The sequence below is a fragment of the Panthera onca genome, chromosome A3 (genome assembly GCF_046562875.1).
Source record: "Panthera onca isolate mPanOnc1 chromosome A3, mPanOnc1 haplotype 2, whole genome shotgun sequence".
NCBI classification, from domain to species: domain Eukaryota; kingdom Metazoa; phylum Chordata; class Mammalia; order Carnivora; family Felidae; genus Panthera; species Panthera onca.
This window is the reverse complement of record NC_138341.1, coordinates 131,182,238-131,208,765: the sequence shown is the minus strand read 5'-3', so window position 1 is coordinate 131,208,765 and position 26,528 is coordinate 131,182,238. Positions and strand designations below refer to the sequence as shown.

Here is a 26,528-nt window from a genome sequence, read left to right as displayed (position 1 = left end):
CACGGAGGTCTCTCAGCAGTTCCTTCTAGGCAATATGATTCCAGCATTTAGCTCTTCGTCACGACCCCATATTGCCTCCCTATTGTAGCCGGAAGTGACAAAAATAAAGTTTCTGGGAAACTCCCGGGGATTTTAAGAGGGCTCTGGGTTTCCAGAGGGTGTGGAAGTCTGAGCGTTGCTCAGCTGACTGAAAAAATGTCAATCGATTGACTACTTTAGGTAACAGCTGCCTGAGACTTGACTCAAGCTTTACAGAAAAACGCAGTTGGCCTCAGCGTTGGTTTAAACCATTTTCCAGTTTCGCTGTGGGAGATGAAAATATAAAACAGCTTCCAATTTTGCCTAAAATCAAATGAAGTCTTTTTAAAATTAAAAGATGGGTTTTAAGGGAAATATTTGTCTACTGAAACACGGCTTCTGTAATTAAGCAATTAAGCCTCAACAAGACAGACCTCATCATTGCTTAAAGGTCATTTAAAATTCAAAGAGGACGCCCAACTCAGCCAAGGGCGGTAAATCAGCCCTTCTCTGTGGGTGTCTAAAGGTCTGAATTTTCTTCAACCGCACATGCAGGTTTAGGTATTTAAATATTTGGGCTGTTGCCTAGGTATGCCCAAGAAAAAGAAATCTTTGTTGCGTCTTTTGGCTAATCAAAACGCAGCCCTGCATTTGACGATGATTATTTTATAAGTGAGGTACATGTTGTAGGGGGGATGGAAGAACAGGAAGCGTTCTGGCTACCTCTTTCCACTGCAGTGGCCGGACGCCATTTGCTTCTGACTCTACTACCACCGCCTGGGTGTGGAGGGTGTGGTTTCCAATAATGACATTGCTGCTATTTTGAGTAATGAGATGGGGTTCCTCACAGCAAGAGGTAGATTTTACTGGGCTCATTTAAATTTTATGGAAATGAGTATTTATTAGTTGACATCCAACTGAAGCCCATCTCGAAGGTTTGCCTTTCTTAGCGGCTAAGGGATGGTGTCTCTAAAGGATTAGTCTCCTTACTCCTTTCTTGCTAATATGGCACTGTCTCCACTTAGTTGCCAGTGGGGCTGATGTTTTCCTGGGGCCTAATCCTAGGAAAGGCGAAGAGGGACTTGGGAGACACCAGTAACATCCACTCTCCCACCCAGCACCCCAGCACTGTTGGAAAGACAATGACTTAGCCGTTGAGGCAGCAAAGACCATTTATTTTCAAGGATTGTGTTTGCCACGGGATAAGACAGACCGACTTTCCTCTAATTTTTTTTGCATTCACCAAATAATTGTAATTAGTCATGAAAGAAGTTCTATGGAACCAGATTTTTTTTTTTATATATTGAGAGAGAGAGGGAGAAAGAGAGAGAGAGAAAGTGTGCACAAGTGGGGGAAAGGGCACAGAGAGAGAGAGAGAGAGAGAGAGAATCCCAAGCAGGTTCTGCACTGTCATTGCAGAGCCTGATGTGGGTTTCAAACCCATGAACTGTGAGGTCATGACCTGGGCTGAAATCAAGAGTCGGATGCTTAGCAGACTGAACCACCCAGGCATCCCAAAACCAGATTCTGTAGAGACCAAGATGGGTCTTGGAACCATCTAGATTATTGTAGAGAATTTTGCAAGGCTCTTCTCTCCTCCTGGCAATTTCCGCACAATCTCCGCAGCGCTTTGCCATCATTAGGCAAAAACCAAGCACGGGGGGCTTCCCCACGTGTTTCTGCTGTCCTCCTTCCCCTCAATAATGTTTACAAATTGAAGACACGGCTGAAACGTGGCAGTGTCATCTGTCACTTGCATCACACAGAATGGCAGGTAAACAGGAAAATCTGGACTGGCCCGGAGAATGAGCCAACACACATAAATTACAAATAAAAAAAAAAAAATTAACAGACACCAATCTGCTCCCCAGCACCATTTGCCAGCATTGAAATCTCTATGGTAACTGAACTCCTCCTGGCCTCCCTGGGTAGTCAACCAGTGGATTTTCTCCCCCTTTTCCTTTTGAAGGAAAAGTTCTCAAAACCGACTTAAATATTATGATAGGTCTCATCTCCGAGTACTAAATGAGAGACGGATTCGTGTTGGCTGGGGGGTGCCTTTTCAAACGTATACTTTTCTTCCCTCAAATGGCACCGCCACAAAGGTGTATTTTCTCCTAATAAAAGGTTCTTCTTAAAAAAAAATCTGGATGTCGGGGGTTGAAAGTGACACTGCTTTTCGGGATGACTGGGTGAAAGTTGCCAAGCAACTAAGGAATGATGGGAAGGGAAGGGGCACCCTCTGAACAGAACATCGCCTTTTGCAAACGCTTATCTGTTGTTTGTGAGGTGCCATCGGCGCTCTCGTACTGTCCTGTTTCTGTGGCACTCGGTTGAGGTGTCCTACAGGTATAAATATTCAAGCCTCTGTTTTACCTGGGGGATGGGCAGAGACTAACATTTATTGAGAATTTACTACTGCATCCTGAGAATATCGTTACTGAATGTAAAAAGAAAAGATTTTATTTGTAAGTAATCTCTCCACCCAGCGTGGGGCTCGAACTCACAAAATCGAGATCAAGAGTCGAGGGTTCCACCGACCGAGCCAGTCAGGTGCCCCTATCGTTACCAATCTTTTTTTTTTTTTTTTTTAAGTAGGCTTTATGCCCAGAGCAGAGCCCAACATGGGGCTTGAACTCATGACCCTGGGATCAAGACTTGAGCTGGGATCAAGAGACAAATGTTTAACTGACTGAGCAACCCAGGCACCGCATCGTTACTGAATTTTCAATATTCCTGGAAAACCAGCAGGATAGGTATTTTTTAATCTTCATTTTATAGTTGAGGAAAATAAGACTCAGAGAGGGTAAGGGGCCTGCTGAAGGTCACACAGTCATTGACAAAGAATTTGAAATCCGTCTCATTGATTTTGAAGTGCATATTCTATCGGCTATGTGACATTGTTTCTGATATTTACTTCTTTTTCTCTTGGGAATCACTGTCTACGGTTCCTGGTACCCTTAGGGCTGTGTCATCCACAAAAACAAATCCACTATGCCTTCCTCCCGGGGTATAATGAGGACAAATGCCTACTCTTGACCCCTTCTCTCCTTGTCTTTTTTGCAAATCCCCAAGGAGAACTGGCTTATGGTTTCAGCCGTTAGACTCTCAGCTGCGTACTTGAAATTAGAATGTTTGCCCAGCTAATGACGTTGACTGACGTGTTGAGCTGATTTGAGGCTAATTATGTTCATTCACTCACCAAAATCATACCGACACAGGCAGGTGCCACTCATTTTAAGAGAAAAAGAAGACGGGGCCGGGGGGAGGAATAACTCGTATCTTACATAGGAGGGATCAAAAAGTAGGAAGTTTCAGATTAAGAAAGAGAGAAGAAGAAGAAAAGAAAGAAAACAGGAACACTTCAAATCTTTTGTCAAGAAAATCTCTTTCAGGTGAGCATCAAACGTTGCCTTTCTCAAGAAGTTTGAGTAACTGCCATTAGGGTAGGAAAATGAAAAGGCACTCGAACAGAACAAGATGTCCTGAGTGATTTTATGATATTTCTGACCTTAAAAGGCCTACATTGGGAGGTAAGTGCTTTAGTGATTTTGCGGATCCTGAATCGGTACTGACTTGAAGAACTCTTGAACACAACCTGAGGCTTGACATTTGCTATGCCTTTTTCCCAACCCCCCCCCCCCCCCCCCCCCGCCAAGATCATTATGAAACAATGCCACAGAATCTTCCAAAATGTGCAAGTCTGGGGGAAGGTACTAAAACAGGTAGTGAGGGTTCGCTGGGGGCTGCACTTAATGAAAATCTGAAAATTGCTGGCTTTGTTGTCGAGAGAAATACACACTTGATTCGCAAGAGTCTTTGGCACGTCTGTGTGTGTGGCTGGGTTGTAGCCATCCTCCCCTGGCAGGGAATTAGATGAACAGCACGGAGGAAGTAAAGAAGATAAACCCTGGAGAGGAAAACACGCTTGAGTTTCATTTTTAAATTCTATTTTATTTTACTTTTTAAGTTTTCCAAGTTTTCAAGAATAAAAATAAGCAATCACATCGGGCAATGTGTCATCGTCTGATGAGCTCGGTAGATCGTTGAGAAGCCGGTGAACTCTGGAATCTGGGGATTATGGTGCAAGGATTAAGTTGTCCAAGGACGAACTCTCAAATTGTAGTCGCTTAATTGAATCCTCCGATGTTTACCAGCAAATAAGGACATGCGGCCAAAACTCAAGCTTCGGTGTTGAGAGCTTGCTTGCTGCATTGAGCCAAAGGCCAAAGACGGCTTCTCCTAAGTTGAGTTTTTTAAAGGGAATCAGATCCACGATATCTATGTGGGATGTATTTTTATGTGGGATTTGTGTTTAATAGTTATATAGAACTTAATGCCTTATGTGGAAAGCCAAGGAGTCATTATAATTTTTTTTTGTTTTGATAGAGAAAGAGAGACAGAGAATGGGCTTGGGGGGGGGTGGTGCAGAGGAAGGGGGAACAAGGGATCCGAAGTGGGCTCTGTCTGCGTTGACAGCAGAGAGCCTGATGCAGGGCTCGAACTCATGAACCGTTGAGATCATGACCTGAGCGGAAGCTGGATGCTTAACCGGCTGAGCCACCAGGCGCCCTATAACTTAAGGGGAAATAGCAGTTCAAGTTAGTGGACGTATGATCTTGAGAGGAGGGATTTGAATTCTTTGATTAGCTGCTTTCACTTTTGCTTGATCCCATTAGTGTGACTATTTCAAGTTGAGTTCAAACACTGCAGTTCTGTCATAAAATAGGGCATGGCAGATCTCTTTAAGGGACCAGATGGGGTACAGGTAGCTGTCCATCATCTTTTCAGTTGGGGACTCGCCCAGGAATAAGTTGATGCCCAGGCTCCACACTTCCTTGCCCACCCCGGGAGTTCACAGGTGTTAGGAGACTCTTAGAGCCTGTTTATAAGCCAGAAACTGACTCCCACAAAGTCTCTGGGGATATATAGGCTCTCATCTTGACAGAGGCTCATCATGCACGTCTCAAGAATGGGACAAAAGTCTGTGTCTCCCTCTCTCTCTGCCCCTGCCCCGCTCACACGCCGTCTCTCTCTCAAAAATAAATGAACATTAAACAAGAAAATTAGAAAAAGAAAGGAGACAAAAGTAAATGCTGGACAGGAGCAATCCTTTTTAAGGACTAAAACATGCAATTTATTTCTTTGGCGTTAAGCAAAGAGAGGCTGGATTCTGAGCTGCATTACTCCACTGTTCTCCTCACTCAGTAGTGTCGGGACATTAGTCCGACGCCTTCTCCCTGGGGCTCACACCTCTTGGATGCCTTTCTGTGGCCTCCCTCTTGGCAGCCTGCATGACCCTGTACTCAGATGTCTGCCCCGCTCTCAACCTCACCCTCTTCACCCCAACTCTTGCCCCATTTTCTGTTTCCCCAGCAAGCCAAGCCCTTTCTTGTATCAGAAACCTGCTTTTGGGGCGCCTGGGTGGCTCAGTCGGTTAGGCGTCCGACTTCGGCCCAGGTCATGATCTCACAGTCCGTGAGTTCGAGCCCCGCGTTGGGCTCTGTGCTGACAGCTCAGGGCCTGGAACCTGCTTCCGGTTCTGTGTCTCCCTCTCTCTCTGCCCCTCCCCAGCTCGTGCTCTGTCTCTCTCTGTCTCCGTCAAAAATAAACTTAAAAAAAAAAAAGAAACCTGCTTTTGCCTTTGCCTGCCACATTCCTTCCCCAGTTCTCTGAAGCTAGTGCTTTCTAATTGCTTATGTCTCAGCCAAAGTCTCACCTCTTCAGATGCTCCCTTGATGACCCTATGAAGGCAGCCACACCCTAATCCATGCCACTTACTAATTCCCGATCATGGCGATGCCTGACATCCTTCACGGCACCCCCAGAAACGATCTTATGTTTTTTTGTTCGTGTGTTGCTTTTTCTGCCTCTTTCCTCCAGAACGTAAGGACCGTGAGAGCTCATTTTGTTTACTTTTGATGTCCTGCTGCACAGCAGAGTACCCGGCATATGGTGGGTTCTCAAAAAAAAAAAACCCCAAAAAACCCTTGTCTCTCTGAATGTATAAAAGATCTCTTGATTGGAAGAAAAGGGGGTGAGGTTGCAGACTTGGGGTTGTGAACGACACTCGAAGGAGAAAGATCACGCATGATATGACTGTGGTGGCAAGAGGCTGGAGAAACAGAGCCCGAGCCCCATTCGCCTAAGACATTCCTTTATGGCTACATGATTTCTCCAACTTGCCTATCTTGGAAGAAAAGAACAAGAATTAGGGTTAACGTTTTGTGCAAGGTCATTGCCAATCCTCTCATATAGGTAAGAAGCCATTAAATTCTACAGTAGACGATCCAGGGTTGATGGATGTTTAAATAGGTCACACGATAATTCCAAACAATATTTAGTGTTTTCAGTGTGTCGGGCACAGATCTGATGAGAACATTTACCCCACACAACAGCCTTAGGGAGTAGATCCTGTTTCTGTCTCCGTTTGATAGGTGAGTGAACAGGGGCTTGGATAAGTTACGTCTGGCTCAAGGGACACAGTTAATAAGTAATGGAATCTAGGTTCAAACTCAGTTATTGAAACTGGGACTCCTTGGCAATGACTTGCCCAAATCATACTGTGGTCAACAGATTAGAGATCGTATCAAGGTTCCGTGGCTTTTTTCATTGAATTATTTTGCCCTAAAGTTTCTGGATTTGAGGTTTTTATCATTCACAGTGAATTTATTTCCTGACATTATTCTTATTTTTTTTACTAATTTTTTTTAACCTTTATTCATTTTTGAAAGACAGAGAGAGACAGAGTGCAAACGGGGGAGGGCCAGAGAGGAAGACACAGCATCGGAAACAGGCTCCAGGCTCTGAGCTCTCAGCACACAGACCGACGCAGGGCTGTAACTCATGGACCGCAAGATCATGACCTGAGCCGAAGTCGGACGCTTAACCGACAGAGCCACCCAAGTGCCCCAACTATTGCTGTTTCTTAAAGTACACTGAATTCTATTGTACTGGGAGGAGATTATAAGAACATGGTAACTCTTGAGATAAGTTGATACAAACTGCCAGTATCGCTAAATCATTAGGGGTCATAGGACGGGGTGTTATAGAGGGGATGTTAAGGTCACGTGCCTTTTTCTGTCTTGGAGTTGTCTGGAGTTGTCCCAAATGGATTGGGAATCTAAGACCCCGCATTTCCTTTGAGTGAATCATTTCCTCTCTGTGCTTTATTTTTCTCATATGTCTAATAAGCAGACTCTGAAGTCCGTTTTGCGGTGGGGTCCCTGGCCTTGTGGAAATTCTCATTTACTTTGCTTGGGGGAAAAATCCAAAGCTTGCATGAGAAACGTGAGTGACTGCAAAACTTGCAATTGCCTTGAACAGGGAAGACAGAAGAGTTGTATGTCTGTGTTGGTATCGCTGTAGCCTTAACCTTGGGCCAGGAATATAAAGGAATATCTAGGAAGATGGCTTTCACCTTAGACTGTGGAAGAACAGAACAAACCTGAGTTATGATAGAGGGCAAAGGTAGTTCAGAGCCCAAGTTTTCAGAAACAGGGAGTGTGGGAGGGAAGGACTGGAGAGGAGCTTTCCCTGGAAGTGCTAACCCAGTGGCCCCGTTGTTTATAGAGCTCCTTGCCCCACTGGGGGTACTGATCCATGTGGGAGATAACGACCCAGTGCTTCATTGGAAGGAGCTTAATTCTTAAATACTGCAGGCACATCGCATGTTGGGCGACGATGCTATCTGATAGATTGTAGTCTTTTAATCATAAAACTTTACAGCAACTAAACTACATGATCACACCATTCCTATAACATACACTGACGTCTGATCTTTTCCTTGAGTCCGGAGGTGGGCTGCTCAGCATGGGGAGGCCTTGAGCCAATTCCAAATTCCCTAACGAGACATCAGTCTCTGGACTTCAGAGGAGATGTGAACCCAGACCTCGATCTGAAGAACTTAGGAAGAAAGCAGACCATTTTTTTTTTAAATTTGGAGAGGGGACATCTGGATAATGAGAACTGGCTTGAGAGGAGAAGCAGTCCTCAAGAATAATATCCATCAAACTACTTGGAGTTTTTTTTTGCAGTCATCACAGAACTGGGTGGGAATGAATCCTGCAGCCCCATGATAACTTAAGTGTGGGGTGCCTAACAGCATCGGGTGTGTGTGAGAAGCCTTAGGAGGTGCATCAAATCAGCAGTAAAAAAGCAGAAATATGAAAGGCAGCTCTGTTTTAGATTTTCTTCTAACTCCTTCCTGAGATGAAAGTCTCAGTTCAAGTCTCAAGTTCAAGGATTTAACCCCTCACTAACACTTTCTAACCTTTATCACAGCAAAGGCTGAACAGAGCTCAGCTTCAAGACTTAGGCAGGCGTCAGGGTCCAGGCAGATGTCAGATGTAACAACATTGTTTAGTTGTCTTTCTGTCTATTTTTTTTTTCTTCCTTGCCATTAGCTCCTTGTTTGGGCAAGTGATATGGGTTTTCAGTTGAGGCTAGTGATTAATTAAATCTCCTCTTGGGGAGCCTGGGTGGCTCAGTCGGTTGAGCTTCCGACTTTGGCTCAGATCACGATCTCATGGTCTGTGAGTTCGAGCCCCGTGTTGGGCTCTGTGATGACAGCTCCGAGCCTGGATGGAGGCTGCTTTGGAGTCTGTGTCTCCCTCTCTCTCTGACCCTCCCCCATTCGTGCTCTGTCTCTCTCTGTCTCAAAAATAAAATAAAACATTAAAAAAAAATTTAAAATCTCCTCTATAATAAAAGTGTGTACATAAGTAAATGAGAGCCCAAGGGGGTATGCAGATATGGCAAAAAGTATGAATTTCCCTTGAGTGAAGTTAGGGAAACACTGCTTCATGATGATAATAGCTCACACACTCTTTAGTGTCAGCCAGGATACATTGTAAACCCTTAATATATGTATTAACTCACTGAACTTTCTTGACTACACCTCGATGTAGGTCTATTTATTTATTTATTTATTCTAAGTTTACTTATTTATTTTGAGAGAGAGAGACAGCCTGAGTGGGGGAGGGGCAGAGAGAGGAGGCGGGGAGAGAGAGAGAGAGAGAGAGAGAGAATCCCAAGCAGGTTCTGTGCTGTCAGTGCCGAACCCAAAGTGGGGCTTGAACCTATGAACCGTGAGATCACGACCTGAGCCAAAAGAGTCAGACACTTACCGACTGAACAACCTAGGCCCCTGATGTAGGTCTTATGAATTATTATGCACGTTCTTATGGGAAAAACAGAGACGCCGAGAGCCTATGTGGTTTACCCAGGACTCATGCCTGGCGGGATGCAGGGGCAAGATGCATTCTGGAGGATTTTGAACGGCAGAACACAACACGTTCATAACTATGGTGCTGCCCTGCCAGCCAGAGGTCTGGCTATGCCTGTGAATGGACATGATCTGTGACCTTCGGTGTTAGTCTATGGATTTGGGTCGGCAAACTATTCACCAAGCATTTCTATTCGCATATGGAGGAACGGGGACAAGCCCAACCCCAGTGACGAAGCAGAAGGGTGCTACATGGAAGGTGCCAAGCTTTTAGTCTGAGTATTGCGTTCTCCAGGATCACAGAGAGGGCTGAGCAAACAGTCTAGCAGATCGAAGAGAATGCCCCACTGGAACCTCAGGGAACAGAGATGACTGGCGTCTTTATGCAACCAATGTGGCTTTGCTGAAGGAAGACTTTCTATTGCCTTCGCCTCTAAGACATGATGGAAATCCCGCTTTTCAAAGGGAAACTTCAGCAAGAAGGGCTAAAAACAGGGGATAATTGCAGATTCCTCACAAAAAGGATTAGAGGATTGGGAGCTAAAAGATAAAAAGGATTTAAACCCAAGAGACTCTCAGAACCTCTTGATGGGCTGAATGTTTCACTGAGCTGGTGAGTTTCCAGACCTCTCCCAAGTCAACAGCTTCTAAATGAGAATTAGCCCCAGGAAGTGAGAAGCGCCCGAAAACTCAAGAAAAACATAGTTAGGAAAGAACCAAAAATTATGACTCCATTGTGTAAGTTTTGCCTAGCGAGAGTTCATTCTCTGGGTTTTGACTTGATTTTCATAAAATTACTCTTTTTTTCTTTTTTTTTTAAATGAGCTTGTAACCTTCCAAAGCAGTTGATGTAGATTATTTCATTGGATCTTTAGAGTAATGTGAAAAGAGGCAGGGAACGTATTTTCTTACTATTTTTAAGTTAATGAAATCGAGGCAGAGGCATTAGGGATCTAGCAAGCTAACAGAGTCCCTGCTAGTAATCGTGCTACTGAATGGAAGTCCACACAGGGCTAGACACGGTGCTAGTTGCTTTCCCACGTTTTGGCATTAATCCTTCGGACAAACCTCGAGGTAGATACTCGCCTTATGCCCAGTCTCTGGAGGCGAGAGAGACTAACAGGCTTCCCAGCACACCGAGACCCAGCTTGTCCCAGCTCACAGGAGCTCACGAGAGCTGTCTTGACCGAGACCCAGCTTGTCCCAGCTCATAGGAGCTCATGAGAGCTGTCTTGGCACATCTCGTCCCGAAGTAAGAGAACTTACACCACAGAAATCGGTAAACCCTACAGATCAAGGCTTGTTTTCCTCGGAAAGCCAGCCATTAAACATTTGCCAGCGTTCCATGGGGCGCATACCTGGTAATTGGCAGAGTAGGATCCAGAACCAGACTCGTCCCTTCACGCCTCTCAGTAGGGCCCACTTACTGTGAATAACACCCAACACTGACTAAGCTGCCTGTTTCTGGCAAGGGGCAGGAGTCCAAGTTTACTCTGGAGTTCCTATGTATTGGTTTGTATGGAAAAAGTATAGAAATGCCACAGCGATGAAAAATACTCATCTAGTTAGCACTCAAGAGCTCGAGCTTGGTGCTAGATGGATGTGAATTTCAAGTCCTTGCTTTCTTTTTCAGGGATGATTATTGCATCGCTCAAGCTACCTACCAACCCAATTCAAGTCAGGTTGACTACGAATGGCCCAAATGGTAAGGATGAGTCATGAACCAAAGGTGTCCCCCAATTCTACGTCTGTGAGGGGACAAATAGGAAGGATGTGATGCCAGGCGCATGTGGCTTTGATTCCAGCTCTGCCACTTATTAGCTATGTGACCTTGGCCGAATCACTTCTGCTCTTGAAGACTCAGTCTCAGTCTGAAAAGGACAGTAAGGTTTTTGAGGAGATTAAGTAAGCTAATGCCACGGACCCGGATGTAACATACACCCTCAATAAGTTGTCAGCTCCTGGGCTGGGGAATGTGGCTACTATTAGCCCACATACAGCGTGGGAAAGCAAATTCTAGCCAGAAAGTGGCTTATGTTTATTTATGGTCCGGGGATGGAACTCAGGTGGTCGTCAGTAAGAGCTCGTGAGAGGCTAGAGAAGCCATCATGATTGCTTTGCTACTGGATGCAGAAATACTCCAGGGGCGCCTGGGTGGCTCCGTTGGTTAAGCATCCGACTCTTGATTTCAGCTCAGGTCATGATCTCACGGTTCATGGGTTTGAGCCCCGCATCTGGCTCTGTGCTGACAATGCAGAGCCTGCTTGGGATTCTCTCTCTCTCTCTCTCTCTGCCCCCTCCTCCACTCATGCTGTCTTTCTCTTTCTCTCTCAAAATAAATAAATAAACTAAAAAAAAATGCTCCAAATTAATGGGCAAAAATTCCTTCCTTGCCAAGGTGAAGATTTAAGGCACAAACTGCTCCCCATTGAATTCTCCTCTATCATCTACAAGGGAAGACTTACCAGCCCACTGTGCTTTAGTTTCATCAACTGTAACATGTGGACAATAATCACACTTTCACCTCCTAGCCTAATGCACCAAAAGCCTCAGTAATTAGTACTTGCTGCTAGTAAGATTGTTATAAGTGAGACGTTTTCCGTTATCGGCCAGACACTCGCTGTCTGGTAGTCAAAGATATCCTTTCTCACGGGCAGTTTTGGCTGCACCCTGATGAAAATTCCAAACCTGTCCCTCGTTTCCTTAAAAAAATATTATACTGACCATACTTCTGTGACATATACTGTTCTCTTCAAAAAAACGAATGACACAGTCTGTGTCACAGTGTCGACATCTCAATCATTTGATTGGAAGGAAGGTATTCCTCAAGACAGAAATTAGGAACATGTCTCCCAGCCTCTCCTGCACCTGATAGGTAGGCACAGGCCCCAGGGTCCATCCATCAGATGCACCAATGGGAGGCTCTGACTCAGAAGGTATATGGTGGGGATGCAGGCTCAGGGTAGCCCCTATCCTGATGACATAAAAGCCATCGGCGTTTCAGAGGCAGCTCTTCCAGAGCTCCTGGCTGGAAGGTCAATTGTCCTACACAGGTGGCATAGGATAGGAGTCTGTGTGCATTGCTGGTGCAGGGATGGCTCTACTGACACAGCCTTGGCTTTGATCCGGGCATGGGTCCCGGCTGGGTGGCCTTCAAGTGTGATTCTCTGGACCACTGGGTGATTTCAAGAACCACTGGTTCATGACCCCTGGTGTAGATTCAGGATGTACAACCGAGTCTCCCGACTGGACCCCTCATTTTGCTCTTAGTGTTTCTGACCGGTATGTTTACGGATGGCCAGCTTCCCCCATTACAGACTGGTGAGCTTTCCTTCAATTTTCAAGTTCTGGGAGGGAGGCATGACAACGGGGCATTCCCCCATCCCCTCACCCCTACGCCTACCACGCATCGACCACATAGGGCAAGGGGTGGCCATCTTTTTCTGTAAGGGGACATATAGTAAATATTTTAGGTTCTGTGGGCCATATAGTCTCTGTCACACCCACTCAATTGTGTTGTTATAACTGGAAAGCAGCCATAGACAACAGGTAAAGAAACGGCATGGCCGCGTTCCAATAAAACTTGTTTAAGTTACTAACAAGTGGTGGGCTGGGTTTGTTGACCCCTGACAGAAAGTTAACACTTTACAGATTACAATGAGCAAAACAGAACCTTCTGGTGGTGGGTATCAACTACAGCTCTAGTCTCGGCTTTGTCCTTGGTGCCTGGGTCACCTTGGACACACACATTCACCTCTCTGTACCCATCTTTCTGCATCTATCGATAATAAAACCAACAATGCTGTTTCCTCCCTCCCAGAACGCTAGAGACCAAATGAGTAACACACCTCAGGGTGTTAAAGCGTTAAAAGCGCTTTAAAATTCTGGGGTACATTTTCGAGCCAGCTCCATACCGTCTGGATTACCATAGCTTCATAGTGTGACTTGAAATCTGGAATGGTGACATCTCCAGCTTTGTTTTTCGCTTTCAAGAGTGCTTTGGCTATTCAGGGTCTTTTGTGGTTCCATACAAATGTTAGAATTTTGATAGGGATTGATTGCATTAAATCTGTGGGTTGTTTTGGATGCAGTATGGGCATGGCTGAAATCAAAAACACAAGAAACCGCAAGTGTTGGCAAGGATGTGGAGAGAAAGGAACCCTCGTGCGCTGCTAGTGGGAATGCAAACAGGTGTAGCCGCTCTGGAAAACAGTATGAAGCTTCCTCACAAAGTTAAACATAGAGCTACCAGACGATCCGGTAATCACACTACTGTTTCCTCAAAGAACACAAAAACACTAATTTGAAAAAATATATATGCACCCTAATGTTTATTGTAGCATTATTTACAATAGCCAAATTATGGAGGTAGCCCAAGTGTCCACTATTAGATGAGTGGATAAAGAAGATGTGGTATAGATATACAACGGAATATTACTGAGCCCTAAACAAGAATGAAATCTTGCCATTTGCAACAACATGGATGGATCCAGGGGGTATAAAGCCAAGTGAAATAAGTTAGAGAAAGACACATCCCATGATTTCACTCATATGTGGAATTTGAGAAACAAGACAAACGAATAAAGGGGGGAAAAAGACAACCCCCCAAAACTGACTCTTAACTATAGAGAACAAACAGGTGGTTACCAGAGGGGAAGGGGTTGGGGGATGGGCGACACAGGTGATGGGGATTAAGAGGACGCTTATCATGGGGCGCCTGGGTGGCTCAGTCGGTTGAGCGGCCGACTTCGGCTCAGGTCATGATCTCGTGGTCCGTGAGTTCGAGCCCCACGTCGGGCTCTGTGCTGACAGCTTAGAACCTGGAGCCTGTTTCAGATTCTGTGTCCCCCTCTCTCTGACCCTCCCCCATTCATGCTCTGTCTCTCTCTGTCTCAAAAATAAATAAATGTTAAAAAATATTAAAAAAAAATAAGAGGACACTTATCATGATGAGTCCTGAGTAACATACAGAATTGTTAAATCACTATATTGTACACATGACACTAATTTAACACTGTATGTTAACTCTACTGGGTTAAAATTTTACAAAAGAATAGCTAAGAGATTATGCTGTATACAATGGAATACTACGTGGCAATGAGAAAGAATGAAATCTGGCCTTTTGTAGCAATGTGGATGGAACTGGAGAGTGTGATGCTAAGGGAAATAAGCCGTACAGAGAAAGACAGATACCATATGTTTTCACTCTTATGTGGATCCTGAGAAATGTAACAGAAGACCATGGGGGAGGGGAAGGGAACAAAAAGAAAGTTAGAGAGGGAGGGAGCCAAACCGTAAGAGACTCTAAAAAACTGAGAACAAACCGAAGGTTGATGGGGGGTGGGAGGGAGGGGAGGGTGGGTGAGAGGCGTTGAGGAGGGCACCTGTTGGGATGAGCACTGGGTGTTGTATGGAAACCAATTTGACAATAAACTTCATATTAAAAAAAAGAAATTATGGTGTATATTATTCTAATTATGTTTTTATTCCCCAATAAGCAATGAACTCCATGAAAAGAGGGTCTGTGTTTTTACTCCGAACCTCTATTTTCTAGCACATTACATTTCACAGTCGACATAAGTGCTTGTTAAATAAACAAATAGTTTAGCTCTTGGTTCAGAGGACTTTTAAACTTAGTGATAGATGTAAGCTCAAGTTTGAATAATCACAAATCTACCAAAATGAGCAGCAGTGTTAGTATAAACCTGTAAAATTGTATTCACAAACTTAAAAGCTTACCGAAGGTAAGCAGAAAAATATAAAGGAAGGCTGTGGGTTGGTGCAAGGTAATAAGAAATGCTGGTGGCTGCCATATAATGAAGAGAGCATATCCTGTCTGAAGGGAATAATGCTCTTTTGTTCCAGCTAATTCCATGTGGACATGTGGGATCACCTTTGAGAATTTTTCCAATGTTTCAAAAGAAGCTCAAAGTCTGGATTTTGGAAGTAAATTTCTCTTTTTTTAAAATTTGAGAAAGAGAGAGAGAGAGAGAGAGAGCACATGTGAATGAGCAGGGGAGGGGCAGAGGGAGAGAGGGAGAGAGGGAGAGAGAGAGAGAGAGATTCTTAAGCATGCTCCTTGCTCAGTGCGGAGCCAGACTCAGGGCTCGATCCCACGACTCTGGGACCATGACCTGAGCCAAAATCAAGAGTTGGAAACTCAATTGACTGAGCCACCCAGGCGCCCCTAAATTTCTCTCATCTTTATACATTGGCAACTAATCCTCAAGATAAAAAATGTCACTCTCAGGTCATCTGTAACTCCTCGTATAATTTCTAGAAGACACAGTTGAAAGTTATAATCAAGGAGTAGCAATGTAGAAAATTCTTAGATTTCATCGCCTTTTGATTCCCTGGTTGTAATTAATGGTCTTTCTTACTCACTGGAACATGTTTGATCATCTCAATTTTCAATGATTCTTTGATCATGGTATTAATTGTTCTCATGACTCTACGATTAGAGACTCTCTAGTCTCTACGTTTATGGGCACTTTTTCCAGCTCCCAGATATCCACATGGCTTCCTCCTCCAATGTATTCTGGTGTCAGGTCAGATGTTCCCCTCCTCAGCCAAGTCCTCCCTAAACATCCTGTCTAAACTTTCTTCCCTCCCTACTGTCCTTCTTCTTCTTCTTTTTTTTTGTAGTACTTACTGGCATCTGATATATATTTTTTATGATCTGTCTTCTGCCACTAGAGTGTCACCTTCCTGAAAGCAGAGATGTGTTTCTGTGTTGTTCGATGCTGAATTCCCAGAAGCTGCTACAGTGTCTGGCAAGAGTAGGCACCTAATCAATATGTTGAATGGATAGATGAGTGATCCTTTTGGCCACTGTTGATGAGACCCCAAGACTATTCATTATCCAAGATGTTGGAAAAAAATACGGTTGTGAAAAAACAGGTTTCTCTTAACAGAAATCTTAACATCAATGTAAGTCTAAATCATGTTCATCAGCAACTTGCATTTGACATGGGATAAAATCTACAAATCTAACGATAGCTTTTTACATCATGTTTACATCATGTTTACGACAGCTTACTATGGCTGGTCTCCTGGGAATGGCTGGAGGGGGTTTTATGATGGCCACACAAAAGGGAGCTTGAAGACAAAAGATTGCAGACTGCTGTAACAAATGAAGGGAGAATATCTGAAAGATTCTTTGTAGAATATGAGTTTTTCCATTTTGGAATACTCTTGGAGGAAAAAAAATGGCGGAAAGTCATGCAGAGCTTTAAGGGTTCAGGTTTAATGGTTTAGGTAAAATAAGAAAAATATTGATAAAAGCATGACTTCTGCTGTCACCTCCTATGAATTTCATCTGTTGTCGAAGTGACATTAGCACATAGAAATGATTTTAGAAGGGTGGGAAATCCAAAATGCCACCAAATAGCTCCTGGAAGAGCTACCCTTCAGTATTTCCCAAGCTTCCTGCCAGTTTTGAGGCAAGTTTGCTAACCTTGTAGACAATTAAGTAACATCTTCTCCTCTGGGATATTTGACAGATAAGCAACCGTTGCTCACTCTGCGAGAGGTACTGGGCTCAGTTTCATGGTTCTGAACCCAGCTCTGGGACACACATGCTCTGTGCACTACACCTGTCTTGTTCGCCTTTAGTCTCCAACATCTGAACTACAATTCTTGGGAAGTCAGCACACATGTGAATGCCTACCCTTCAGGAGCCAGGCCCTGGCTCATATTCTGATGAACGCAGGGTCTGTACTGGTGGAGGTCAAGTGCCAAATAATTTCTCAATAAATACAAGCACTTCCGATTATTACATCCATTTTGACCTCTGACGAAGTTTAGTATGTTGGATATTTTAAATAAATGCTTATTGATGGTGTAAAGAAAGAGTTTGTTCTTGCTACCGGTGGCGTTTAGTGCCCCTCTCATGGGTACCTGTACGGCCCCCATCATGGTGCTCATGCTCAGGCAATGAAATTGTGCATTCACTTCTTCTCCTTGTCCCCCGTGTCATGCATCCTTCAAGGGAGGGGCGGTAAATGGTCTTGTTGGCATCGTCAATGTCCAGCCAAGAGTCTGGCACCTGCTTTTCAGTTCAGAAGTGTTACATATCTGAATGAACTTGTGGAAGACAAGATGTCCCTAGGGCTCAGGTCCCAGAGGCGCTAGCTCTCTCCAGCCTCAGACAAAGAAAACAAGAAGGGGACATCCCCACTCAAAACACAAGTGGATTTTCTCCGTGTCCTGGGTAGGGAGATGCCCTGCAAAGTAATGAACAACAGAGGATTGTGAGAGCCTTGAGAACTCTTTCCCCTACCCCGAACTCCATCTTTTCTTTACGATTTCACACTTTCTTCTCCATGTTCCCAGTCCTAACGTCTCCAACTGCAAAGGTTCGCGCTTGCCTCACAAAGCCACGTGACAGAACTTCCTTTTAATTAGCACATTCATAACAGCAACAATAATTCTAATCATTAATACGCCGCTCACCCCACTTAGGAACAAACCAAATGGCAAGAAGTCAATGTTAATTTTAAAACACATGTAAACAAGGATCCTGGAAGGCCAAACACAATAACCTTCTGGCATTATTAATGGCAGAGAATGCTTTCCGTGGAGCTTGGGAAGTCGACGGTACACTAATCACACCCCCTCTTCCCCCACTTGCACTTTTTATTAATGGAGATCAATTAACCGTTGCGTAGGGACTTTAAAATATATATATATATTCTTCCCCAATAGCGTGTGCTTCATGAGGACAGAGATCATGTTTATGGGTCTTCCCTGAGTCCACAGTGTTGTCTGCACACAGTAGGTGTCCAATACACCCATGTGGAATGAATGGATTAATCAGCTCTCAAAGGTGTGCGGGCAGAGCTCTTGTGAAAGAACAGAGCCCTGATGTGTCAGGACACCGTTTCACAAAGCAAGTTAGGCATCAGCACCTCTTCTCAGATATTGAACTGGCCCAGCGTTTAGACCATGAGGCCCTGAGCATTCATTCAAGAATTCCTAAGTGTTACTTTCATTCGGATAAAACAATTAATCCAGTTCTATCTTGGGTCACCGGGAGAACAGACTTCCGATGAATATTGCAACACAAAATCCATGTCTATGTTGGCGTTTATCTTTGTGATCGAGCGGGTGCCTGGTCATCAGGGAAAGGGACATCGCTTGGCTTCTTCTTAATCGCTTGGGGGCTTGCACGTTTTCTCAGCTCCCAAGTTTGGGAAAATGGTTGTAGTTATACCTTCCCCACTCAGCACTGTGACACCCATAAGTCTGGGCAATGCGTGGGGCCGCCACCTGTCTCCCTCGCCTGTGACTCCACTGAGAGGCGTCAGGCTATACAGCCAGGACCGCATTTCAGTGCTGGCCCTCGTGACGGACCCGGGATGTCTACGCTCATTTCCTCTGCTGCCTTTCATATCACTGAACTGAAGCGATCAGACCTGTCAAGAGCGAGGGCCCCAGATGAAAGGCCAGTGCATTAAGACAGAGCATAATTGCCAGCTTCTGAGTTTCTGACATTAATCGTTTTACTGAAAGAAGACAGTGGAGGTCCTCTCTCTCTCTCTCTCTGTCTCTCTCTTTTATTGCCAGTACACAGGAATTATGGAGGGGTGGGGGCTAGGGAGAAAAAAAACCCCACCACCAAGGTTTGCTAATTAAAAGTAATATGTTTTCCCAGTTTTTTGGCAATTTGATAACACAAAACACTTACTTGGGGGCCACAGGGGGAAACAAACTGAGACAGATAAAAAATGTTTTGTGTTCATCCAAGCACAACTATGTTAATGCGTATTATCCCATTAATGCGCATCAACATCGGGAATCGGCTCACCAATGCAAGCAAGAAGCATACACTTATCATCATTTGATAACATGTTTAATGACAGATTGACGGGAGATTTGCAAATGTGAACCGGCATCAGTGTTGCTAACTTCAGCTCCTGCCGCCGCCTCTGCTATGCCAGCATATTTATGTGCATAATTTGATTTCTCAGCCACACTGTTAGTACATTTTTAATATTAACTATGCACGAACAGACAGCCCAACTTAAGTTGCACTGATGGTTGCAGTTCATTAGATTGAAAAAGATGGGCAGACGTGACTGAAATGGAGGCGGCGGTCCAACGCCCAAGGAGCGACGCCGAACAGGCGCGCTCGGCTCTCAACACGCCCGAGCTACACATCTCACGCTGTCGCGAGTGGCGGAGATCTTGTGGATGAGGGAGTGGGAGGAGGAGACAGCCCCTGCCCTGGGCGCCCGGGTCGGGAGCTTAACGCCGAGCCCGGGCGACGGCCGCGTGCATGTTGGCCTTTCCCCCCATCGCCTCTGCTGGCTCCACGCGGATCGTGACGCCACACTCACGCCCTTCGCTTCCTATGCAGCAGGGGACTATGAGCTTTTCTTCATTCTTCATGAGCCCGGGCCACGGGCAGCTGCTCAGGGAAGCCTCCTTGAAGTGGGAGCGGGGCTGCTCGTAGCTGTCTGGGGGAGGCATGCTCATCTACCATTGCATTGTGCGTCCGTCACGTAAGGCTTGGGTGGCCCGGATGAAGGACGTCACCTTGCTCCCTTTCTATTTCTTCATCTGCAAGATGGGCATACGAGTATCACCTACTCCACAGGGTTAAAGCTTAAAGAAGCCAAAGAAGAGAAGTGCTAAGCCCCAGCATTTGGCACATAGCCAGCTCACCATATATGTTCATTCTTATTATTTTATTTCTGCATTTTTTGGGGGGCGGTAATTTAAAAAACATAGAAGTCTACTCCCCAGGCCTTAGAATCAAACAAAGCTGGGATTTCTTCTTCTTCTGCTTTTTTTTTTTTGTTAGTTTATTTATTTTGAGAGAGAGAGAGAGAGAGAGAGAGCATGAGTGGGATAGGGGCAGAGAGAGAGAGAGAGAGAGAGAGAAGGAGAGAGGGAATTCCAAGCAGGCTCCACATTGTCAGTGCTGAGCCCAATGTGGGGCTTGAACCCATGAACCGTGAGATCATGACCTGAGCTGAAATCAAGAGTTGGATGCTTAACTGACTGAGCCACACGAGTGCCCCAAAACTCGGGTTTCAACCCAAGCCCTACTAAGGCTGTGTGATGGTTAAATCACAACTTCTGTGGGTTTTGGGTACCTCATTGGCAAAATGGGGTGATTCCAGGGACACATCTGGCATGCTGGCAGGAAGGATATGATGATGATCAGACAAGAAGGTCTAGAGGGCCGTGGACATCGTATGTGTTCAGTAAGTCAGCCTTTATTTCCTTCGGGGGATCAGGACAGTGCCCGTGTTCTGGCTCGGGGAGTCGGTCAAAAGTACATTCAAGTTTTGGCTCTGCTGCCTCCTAACTGTATGATCACCTTTGTGACATTCGGTTTTTGGCCCTACAAAATGGGGATTCAGGGTGGAAGCTGCTTCTAGGGATTTGGGGAGGCTGAAAGGAGAGAATACGTGGGAACCTACTCAATGTTAGCTCATTGTTACTAAAGCCTGTATCTTTGGGGCTTCAGCGGTGCCTGGCACATAATAAGCGCTCAGTAAATGTTTGTTGATTGGATAGTGAGAGAGATCAGCATTGATATTCGGAAAGGCTCAGGTCAGTCCTGGGAAAGATTTGTCCAGGGAACAAGGCAAAAGGCCTCCAGGAGTCTGTAGCTGAGATCGGGGGGGGGGGGGGGGGGCGGGGGGTAACCAAAGCAAGTATATGGGGAATAGGCTGTTGAAAGTCATCAGTGAGGAGGGCACCTGTTGGGATGAGCGCTGGGTGTTGTATGGAAACCAATTTGACAATAAATTTCATATTTAAAAAAAAAAGAAAGTCATCAGAGACACAGATGAACAGCCTTTTCGTGCAAATCAAGGAGGGAGTGGTAACTGGCACCAACTGAGCACCTACTGTGTGCAGAGTGCTAGGAGCTTCCTTATCTCTTTCTCATTTAACCTTCCCATCAGGCTTTAAGTTTTATGGAAGAAGAAACTGAGGTTTGACTGTAGGCCAAGTCTTGAGGGCAGAACGGGGGCTCCAAGATGGACAGTATTGAATTCACATCTGCCAGCTGAACCTCCGAAAGGTCGGCAACCTGCTGAGGGGGCCACCACTTACGGGTGCCAGAGTTTGGACCGAGCCCCACGTGCTGTCTAGCTGCTCCTTTCAGGCGGGAGGCCAGAAGGAATAAATGCAGAATGGTTAGCCGGCTGCCGTGTGCGCTGCTCCTCGTGTATGAAGGTGGCGTTCCTGTGTCAGGGCGTGTGATTTGTGTCGTTTGCCAGCTGCAACGAGGAGCTTCTGCGGGGACTCATCCCCACTCTCAGATGGGGCGAGAACCTGGACACAGGGAAGCCCGTCTGAGGACAGCACTGTAGTGATGCCTCACTCCTCCCTTCTGCGTGTTTTCCCTTCCGACAGGCACACGTGCTTTGACCGCACGCGCAGCGTGTCTTCAGTGCCTTCAAGCTGATTCCCTGCCTGGGATGACCCCTCACCAATGACGGACTGAGGTCAGGGTACCAGAGCCCAGCCCTTGTCTCCAGAGGGGTCGAATCCGGGAGCGTAATGAAGCCCATCTAGCTCCCTGTGGGATCACAGTGAGGCTGGGACTTTCCCTGAAATCACACGCATGCCTGGCTTTCTCCCCTTCTCTTATCAGTCTCCTCTGGGGGGCACATTCCTAAGAAATGACTGGTCCAGGCACCTTCATACCAGGGTCTGCTTCTGGAAGCTGCCCCCAAGATGCCATCCTCTTAGACCCGGGGCTGCCAAACTGCAGCCTGTGGGCCAAATCCGGCCCTCCGCCTGGTTGTGGAAATAAAACTTTATCGGTACTCAGTCACACCTACTCGTCACTGTATCATCTATCGCTGCTTTTGTGGTGGAATGTCAGAGTCCAGTAGTTGTGAGATATACCACACGTCCCGTAAAGCCTCAAGTGTTTGCTCTCTGGTCTTGTGAGAAAACAGATCTGCTGACTGCCGTGCAAGATAGTGCTCTGAACACACGCAGCTCTTTCCCACCTCAGGAACTCTGCACACGCGGTTCCTTCTGCCTGGTGTCCTCCTTCCTTGACTAGGTGGCTGATCGATTGCTCCTCACTTTTTAGGCCTGGGCAAAAATGTCACTTCTTCAGAAAGACCTTCCCTGCCCGCTCCTCTAAAGTAGCCTTCTGCTATTGAGTTCCTGCCTTGGTTTATTGGCCGCGGTTCCCTCCATCGTCACCAGCCAGCACATAAGCTCCGGGAGGAGTAGAGACCCTCTCTCTCCGCCTTGCTCATTTCTGGCTCCTCGTGCCTGTACGTGGCAGAGACTCAAAACTATCTGTTGACTGGCTGGTGAGGAAGAATGTAAAAGCCAGCTGGGGCTAGAAGTCAGGTGCTACATCACGACGGGCGCTGGGTAATCTGATCTTCATTTTGAATCTGTACTCCCAAAGCCATGGGAACATATTTCACACCCAAGCCGCATTAGTGCCTAGACATTTATTGCCTCTGGTATTAATTTGCTTGTTTTGCCACATTATGTAATGGGAGGTCACTTTCTGTTATAAGCTATAATTTTTGAATTTTATGGTATAGATCGACCTGCTTCAGGAACCTGGCTGTAAAGAGCCTTGATGTCAAGGGGTCAAGAAAAAGCTATGCCGTGTTAATGGTTTTAATTAATGCGTTAATTTCACGGCGCTTTTCTTGGGGGCTTCATATGTGTAGGTTCCATGTGTGAGATGTTCAGGGAGCTTCCTGTTAAGAAAAGGAAGTCACCCTCACATGCACATTCAGGTGATTCATTCTGCACGTGGAAGCCAGAATCATCTTTAGAAATGCCAACTGCATCATGCCCTTCCCCTATTTAGATCCCCTTAATGAACCTCGAGTAATCTAAACTCATCACTGTGGCCTGCACATTTGAGTTGGGCTAAGTATTCAAATTTATTTCTCTCTGAGCTCACAGAGTTCCAGCAACACCGGCCTTCTTTCAATTTCCCTCAGTACTCCCGGCCCTTACTCGCCTCAGGGCCTTTGCACTTGCTGTCCCTGTCTCACATCCTCTTTTCATTCATTGCAGGACTGGCTCCCTCAGTCTTTCATATCTCAGCTGTCACTCCTCGAAGAGCACCCAAAGTAAATGAACACTACTGCCATTCAGGCCCTTAAGTACTTTATTTATTTCCTTCATGGGACCTGAAGTGATCTTGCTTACTAAGTTGTTTTCTTGTTTCTTGTCTTTCTCTTTCTATAAGATCCTCCAAAGGGAGGGAAATGGTCCATTTGTTCACTGCTATATACTTGGGGCCTAGTATGGTGCTGAGATGTAAGAAAATACACAATAACGTACTATCAGATAGTTGTAAATTTGATAAAGGAAATCAAGTGATGGGAAAGAGGCATTTGAGGGTGTTGGATGGCTTTCGATCAGGGCTTGGCAAACTATGGCCTGTGGGCCAAATCCAGCCTACCACCTGTTTCTGCAGGGCCCATAAACTAAGAATGGTGTTTACATTTTTAAATGGTTGAAAGAGTCAAAAGAAGAATGACTTTTCTTTTTAACGATGCATGAAAACTATATGAAATTCAAGCATCAGTGTCCATCAATAAAGTTTTATTGGAATATAGCCACACCTCTTCATTTACACATTTCCTATTACCGCCTTTACGCTGCAAGGGCAGGTTGAGTAGTTGTGACAGGGACTGTGTGGCTGTGACCCGGAAAATATTTCCTATCTGGCCCTTTACGGAAAGCTTTTGATGACTCCTGACTTAGATCTTCAGAGAAGAGTTCTTGAAGAAGATGATGTTGAAGTTGAGATTTAAATGATGAGAATGGTTAATATAAGGATCAGAAAGACTGTATTTGAGGTCCCTTGGGCAGAAGAAACACTCATGAAACAGAAGCCCTTGTCACTACGCTGTGAGGTCCGAATTGGGACTTTTAATCTGGCAGTCATGGACCGAGTAAACTGGCGCCTGGTGGTGAGTTGCGTCCTGCCAAGAGATAGGGCGTGCTTCAGTGAACTGAACGGCCGTAGAAACCGAGGTCGAACAGGTGTAGTGGTATGGAGGTCCGATAAAAATATTAGTGATGAAATGGACAGTGGTGGGAAAGAGGAGAGAAAGAGGAAGGTCCATCGATCCTAAGCCGGGGACAGCAGGGGGATAATGGGACCACTCACTGTCATTCAGAATAAGAAAAATTGGTAGGTGTCAGGACAGCGAAGGGATGGCCTAGGTCAAGCTTGACTAAGATGAGCTGGATTCAGAGTCATCTGCGCCCCCACAACCCCCCTGGGCATCCCAATCTCAGCCCAAGCTGTAACATGACGACCCCACCCAATGCTTCCAGGAGTGTGCACCTGACCCACGCTGAAGAGACAACATCCCATTTTTCCCAGTCTTAGGCATTGCTTCACACATATTGTGACCTCACAGGCCAACTGAACTCAGTCTCCACAGATGGCATTCCTGGTAAACAGCACTCTTTCTACTGACACCCCTAAGCTGGGATGGCCTAGAACCCTGGTGCTGGTCCAGGCAATCTTGCTGTTTGTCTGAAAATGAAGACAAAACAGAGGAAATCTGAGCTGAGCGATGAGGGAAGACCAAGTTCCAATGACATCCATCCTTTGAACCCAAGATTCATCCGCGCATGAAACCAACTCTATCCTTGGATGCACTGGCAAATTCCCTGGTTTACTAAATTAAGTTTGACTTGGTCTGCAGTCGATTATAAATAACAGATTCTGATAAATGCAATTTAGAGTTAGCATGCTGAACAGTTTTAATGATTGTTTCCAAAATAATTTTACGGCCCATCTTTTCAGAGTTAAGGAAGATACTAAGCGAAGCCAAGAGGAGGACCTAGTCCCCTGACTGCCAATCAAGGCTCTTGAGATGGGAAACTCCTCCTGACACAGCAGAGACAACTGAAGTGATATTGTCTATCCCTTTAATAAGTGATCTCGGCAGACTCCTCTATACTTCTGGGCTGCCTTCTGCTTCCCTGGATTTTGGTTCTCTCCTCTGGTTGCCAGCTTCTGCTCTCTGTTGCCTCCTCTAAGTGACAATCTGGATGGTCTCACCCTTTCGGTCTTGATTTTGTATACCAAGCCAGGACCTTCCGTAGAGTTCATGTTCTTGTTCACATAGGACCGTGTCAGACAGGCGCAAAGACTGACTTAAAGCTAATATAAGCAAACATTTTTTTAGAGCACTCACAACACGCCAGGTACTGGGCTTAACGCAGTGGGTCTCAAAATGCGGTCCCTGGATCAGCATCCTGCTATCATCTGGGAATTTGTTGGAAATGCAAATGATCGGGTCCCACCCAAGATCCAAGGGATCCGACACTCAGGGGGATGTGTTCAGCCACCTGGATTTTAGCAAGGCCTCCAGAGGGTTCTCAGGTTTGAGAACCGTTGGCTCGAAGCATTACCTAGATTGTCTCCTGCAATCCTGTCTATGGAGCCCCGAGGGAGGACAGTTATCCCCATTTTAGAGATAAAGAACCTGCATCCTAGGGAGGTTAGGCATCTGCCCTTGCCGCTACGGAACAGTGGAACTTGCATTCAAACCCAAGCAGCCTGACCCACAAAACCCCTCCCGTGCTCTCCAGCGAGGGTGGACACGTTACTTCGCGCACGTCTTCCCCAGGCCCGTGCCTGGCTCACGTTCCAGTTGTCTGGCAAAAATGATGCCTCAGATTCACATGTCCTACTGCCTTTTTGCTGATTCTTAGGGAGCCTTAGGACCACTTCTCAACCGCCAAGACATTTTCCACTTAAAAATAAAAAATGGTTGCAAGCCAAAGGAAAGGGTCGGGTCCCCCGGGGTCCTGGGGACTGGCACCGAGGCATTTGTGATCCGCAGCCTGCAGCCTCCTCTCTTGCAAATCACCTTGTCCTTTCCAAGTCCCCTTTCTCCTGCATTGCGTGTCTCCCCAGCTCATACCGTGCGGTTACAGATGCCACTTTGCTCGTGGTGATTTATAAGCAATCGCTAATGCTCGGTTATAATTCCCCATTTCAGATGCGAAAATGGCTCATCATGTGCACCACAAGGGCCTCTCTACGATGATATATAATTTAAAAATTAACACGAGGACAGAGGAGACTCTGCATTTTTGAACTAGGAACTTAGAGATTCAGAGGTTACAACTTGATAAGGTGAGCTCAAGGAATGAGATGAGTCATTAAAACAAATGCCTCTGTTACATGTTTCCATGACTTCAGAGCTTTTCTAGCATCTTCCAGTTCACCCGCACTTGTCAAAGTGCATGCCCACAAGTGGTATATTTATATTAGGGTATTTTTCCCCATTGTTACAAACAT

At 45.7% G+C, this 26,528-nt stretch overlaps 1 protein-coding gene across 4 annotated transcripts in view; it reads right to left on the bottom strand.

The window, feature by feature from the left end:
* Positions 1 to 26,528, bottom strand: part of TSHZ2 (teashirt zinc finger homeobox 2) — a 453,491-nt gene that overhangs the window by 144,215 nt on the left and 282,748 nt on the right. Inside the window, exon 3 of one of the 4 annotated variants that reach the window (XM_060620480.3) lies at positions 5,623 to 7,444. The exons of 2 other annotated variants lie outside the window; for them this stretch is intronic. In XM_060620480.3, coding sequence (XP_060476463.2) covers positions 7,440 to 7,444 — 5 coding nt within the window. In that variant the 3' untranslated portion in view covers positions 5,623 to 7,439. Of the gene's footprint in view, positions 1 to 5,622; positions 7,445 to 26,528 lie in introns of those variants that run through there. One more of the 4 variants, XM_060620466.3, reaches the window with a different exon arrangement.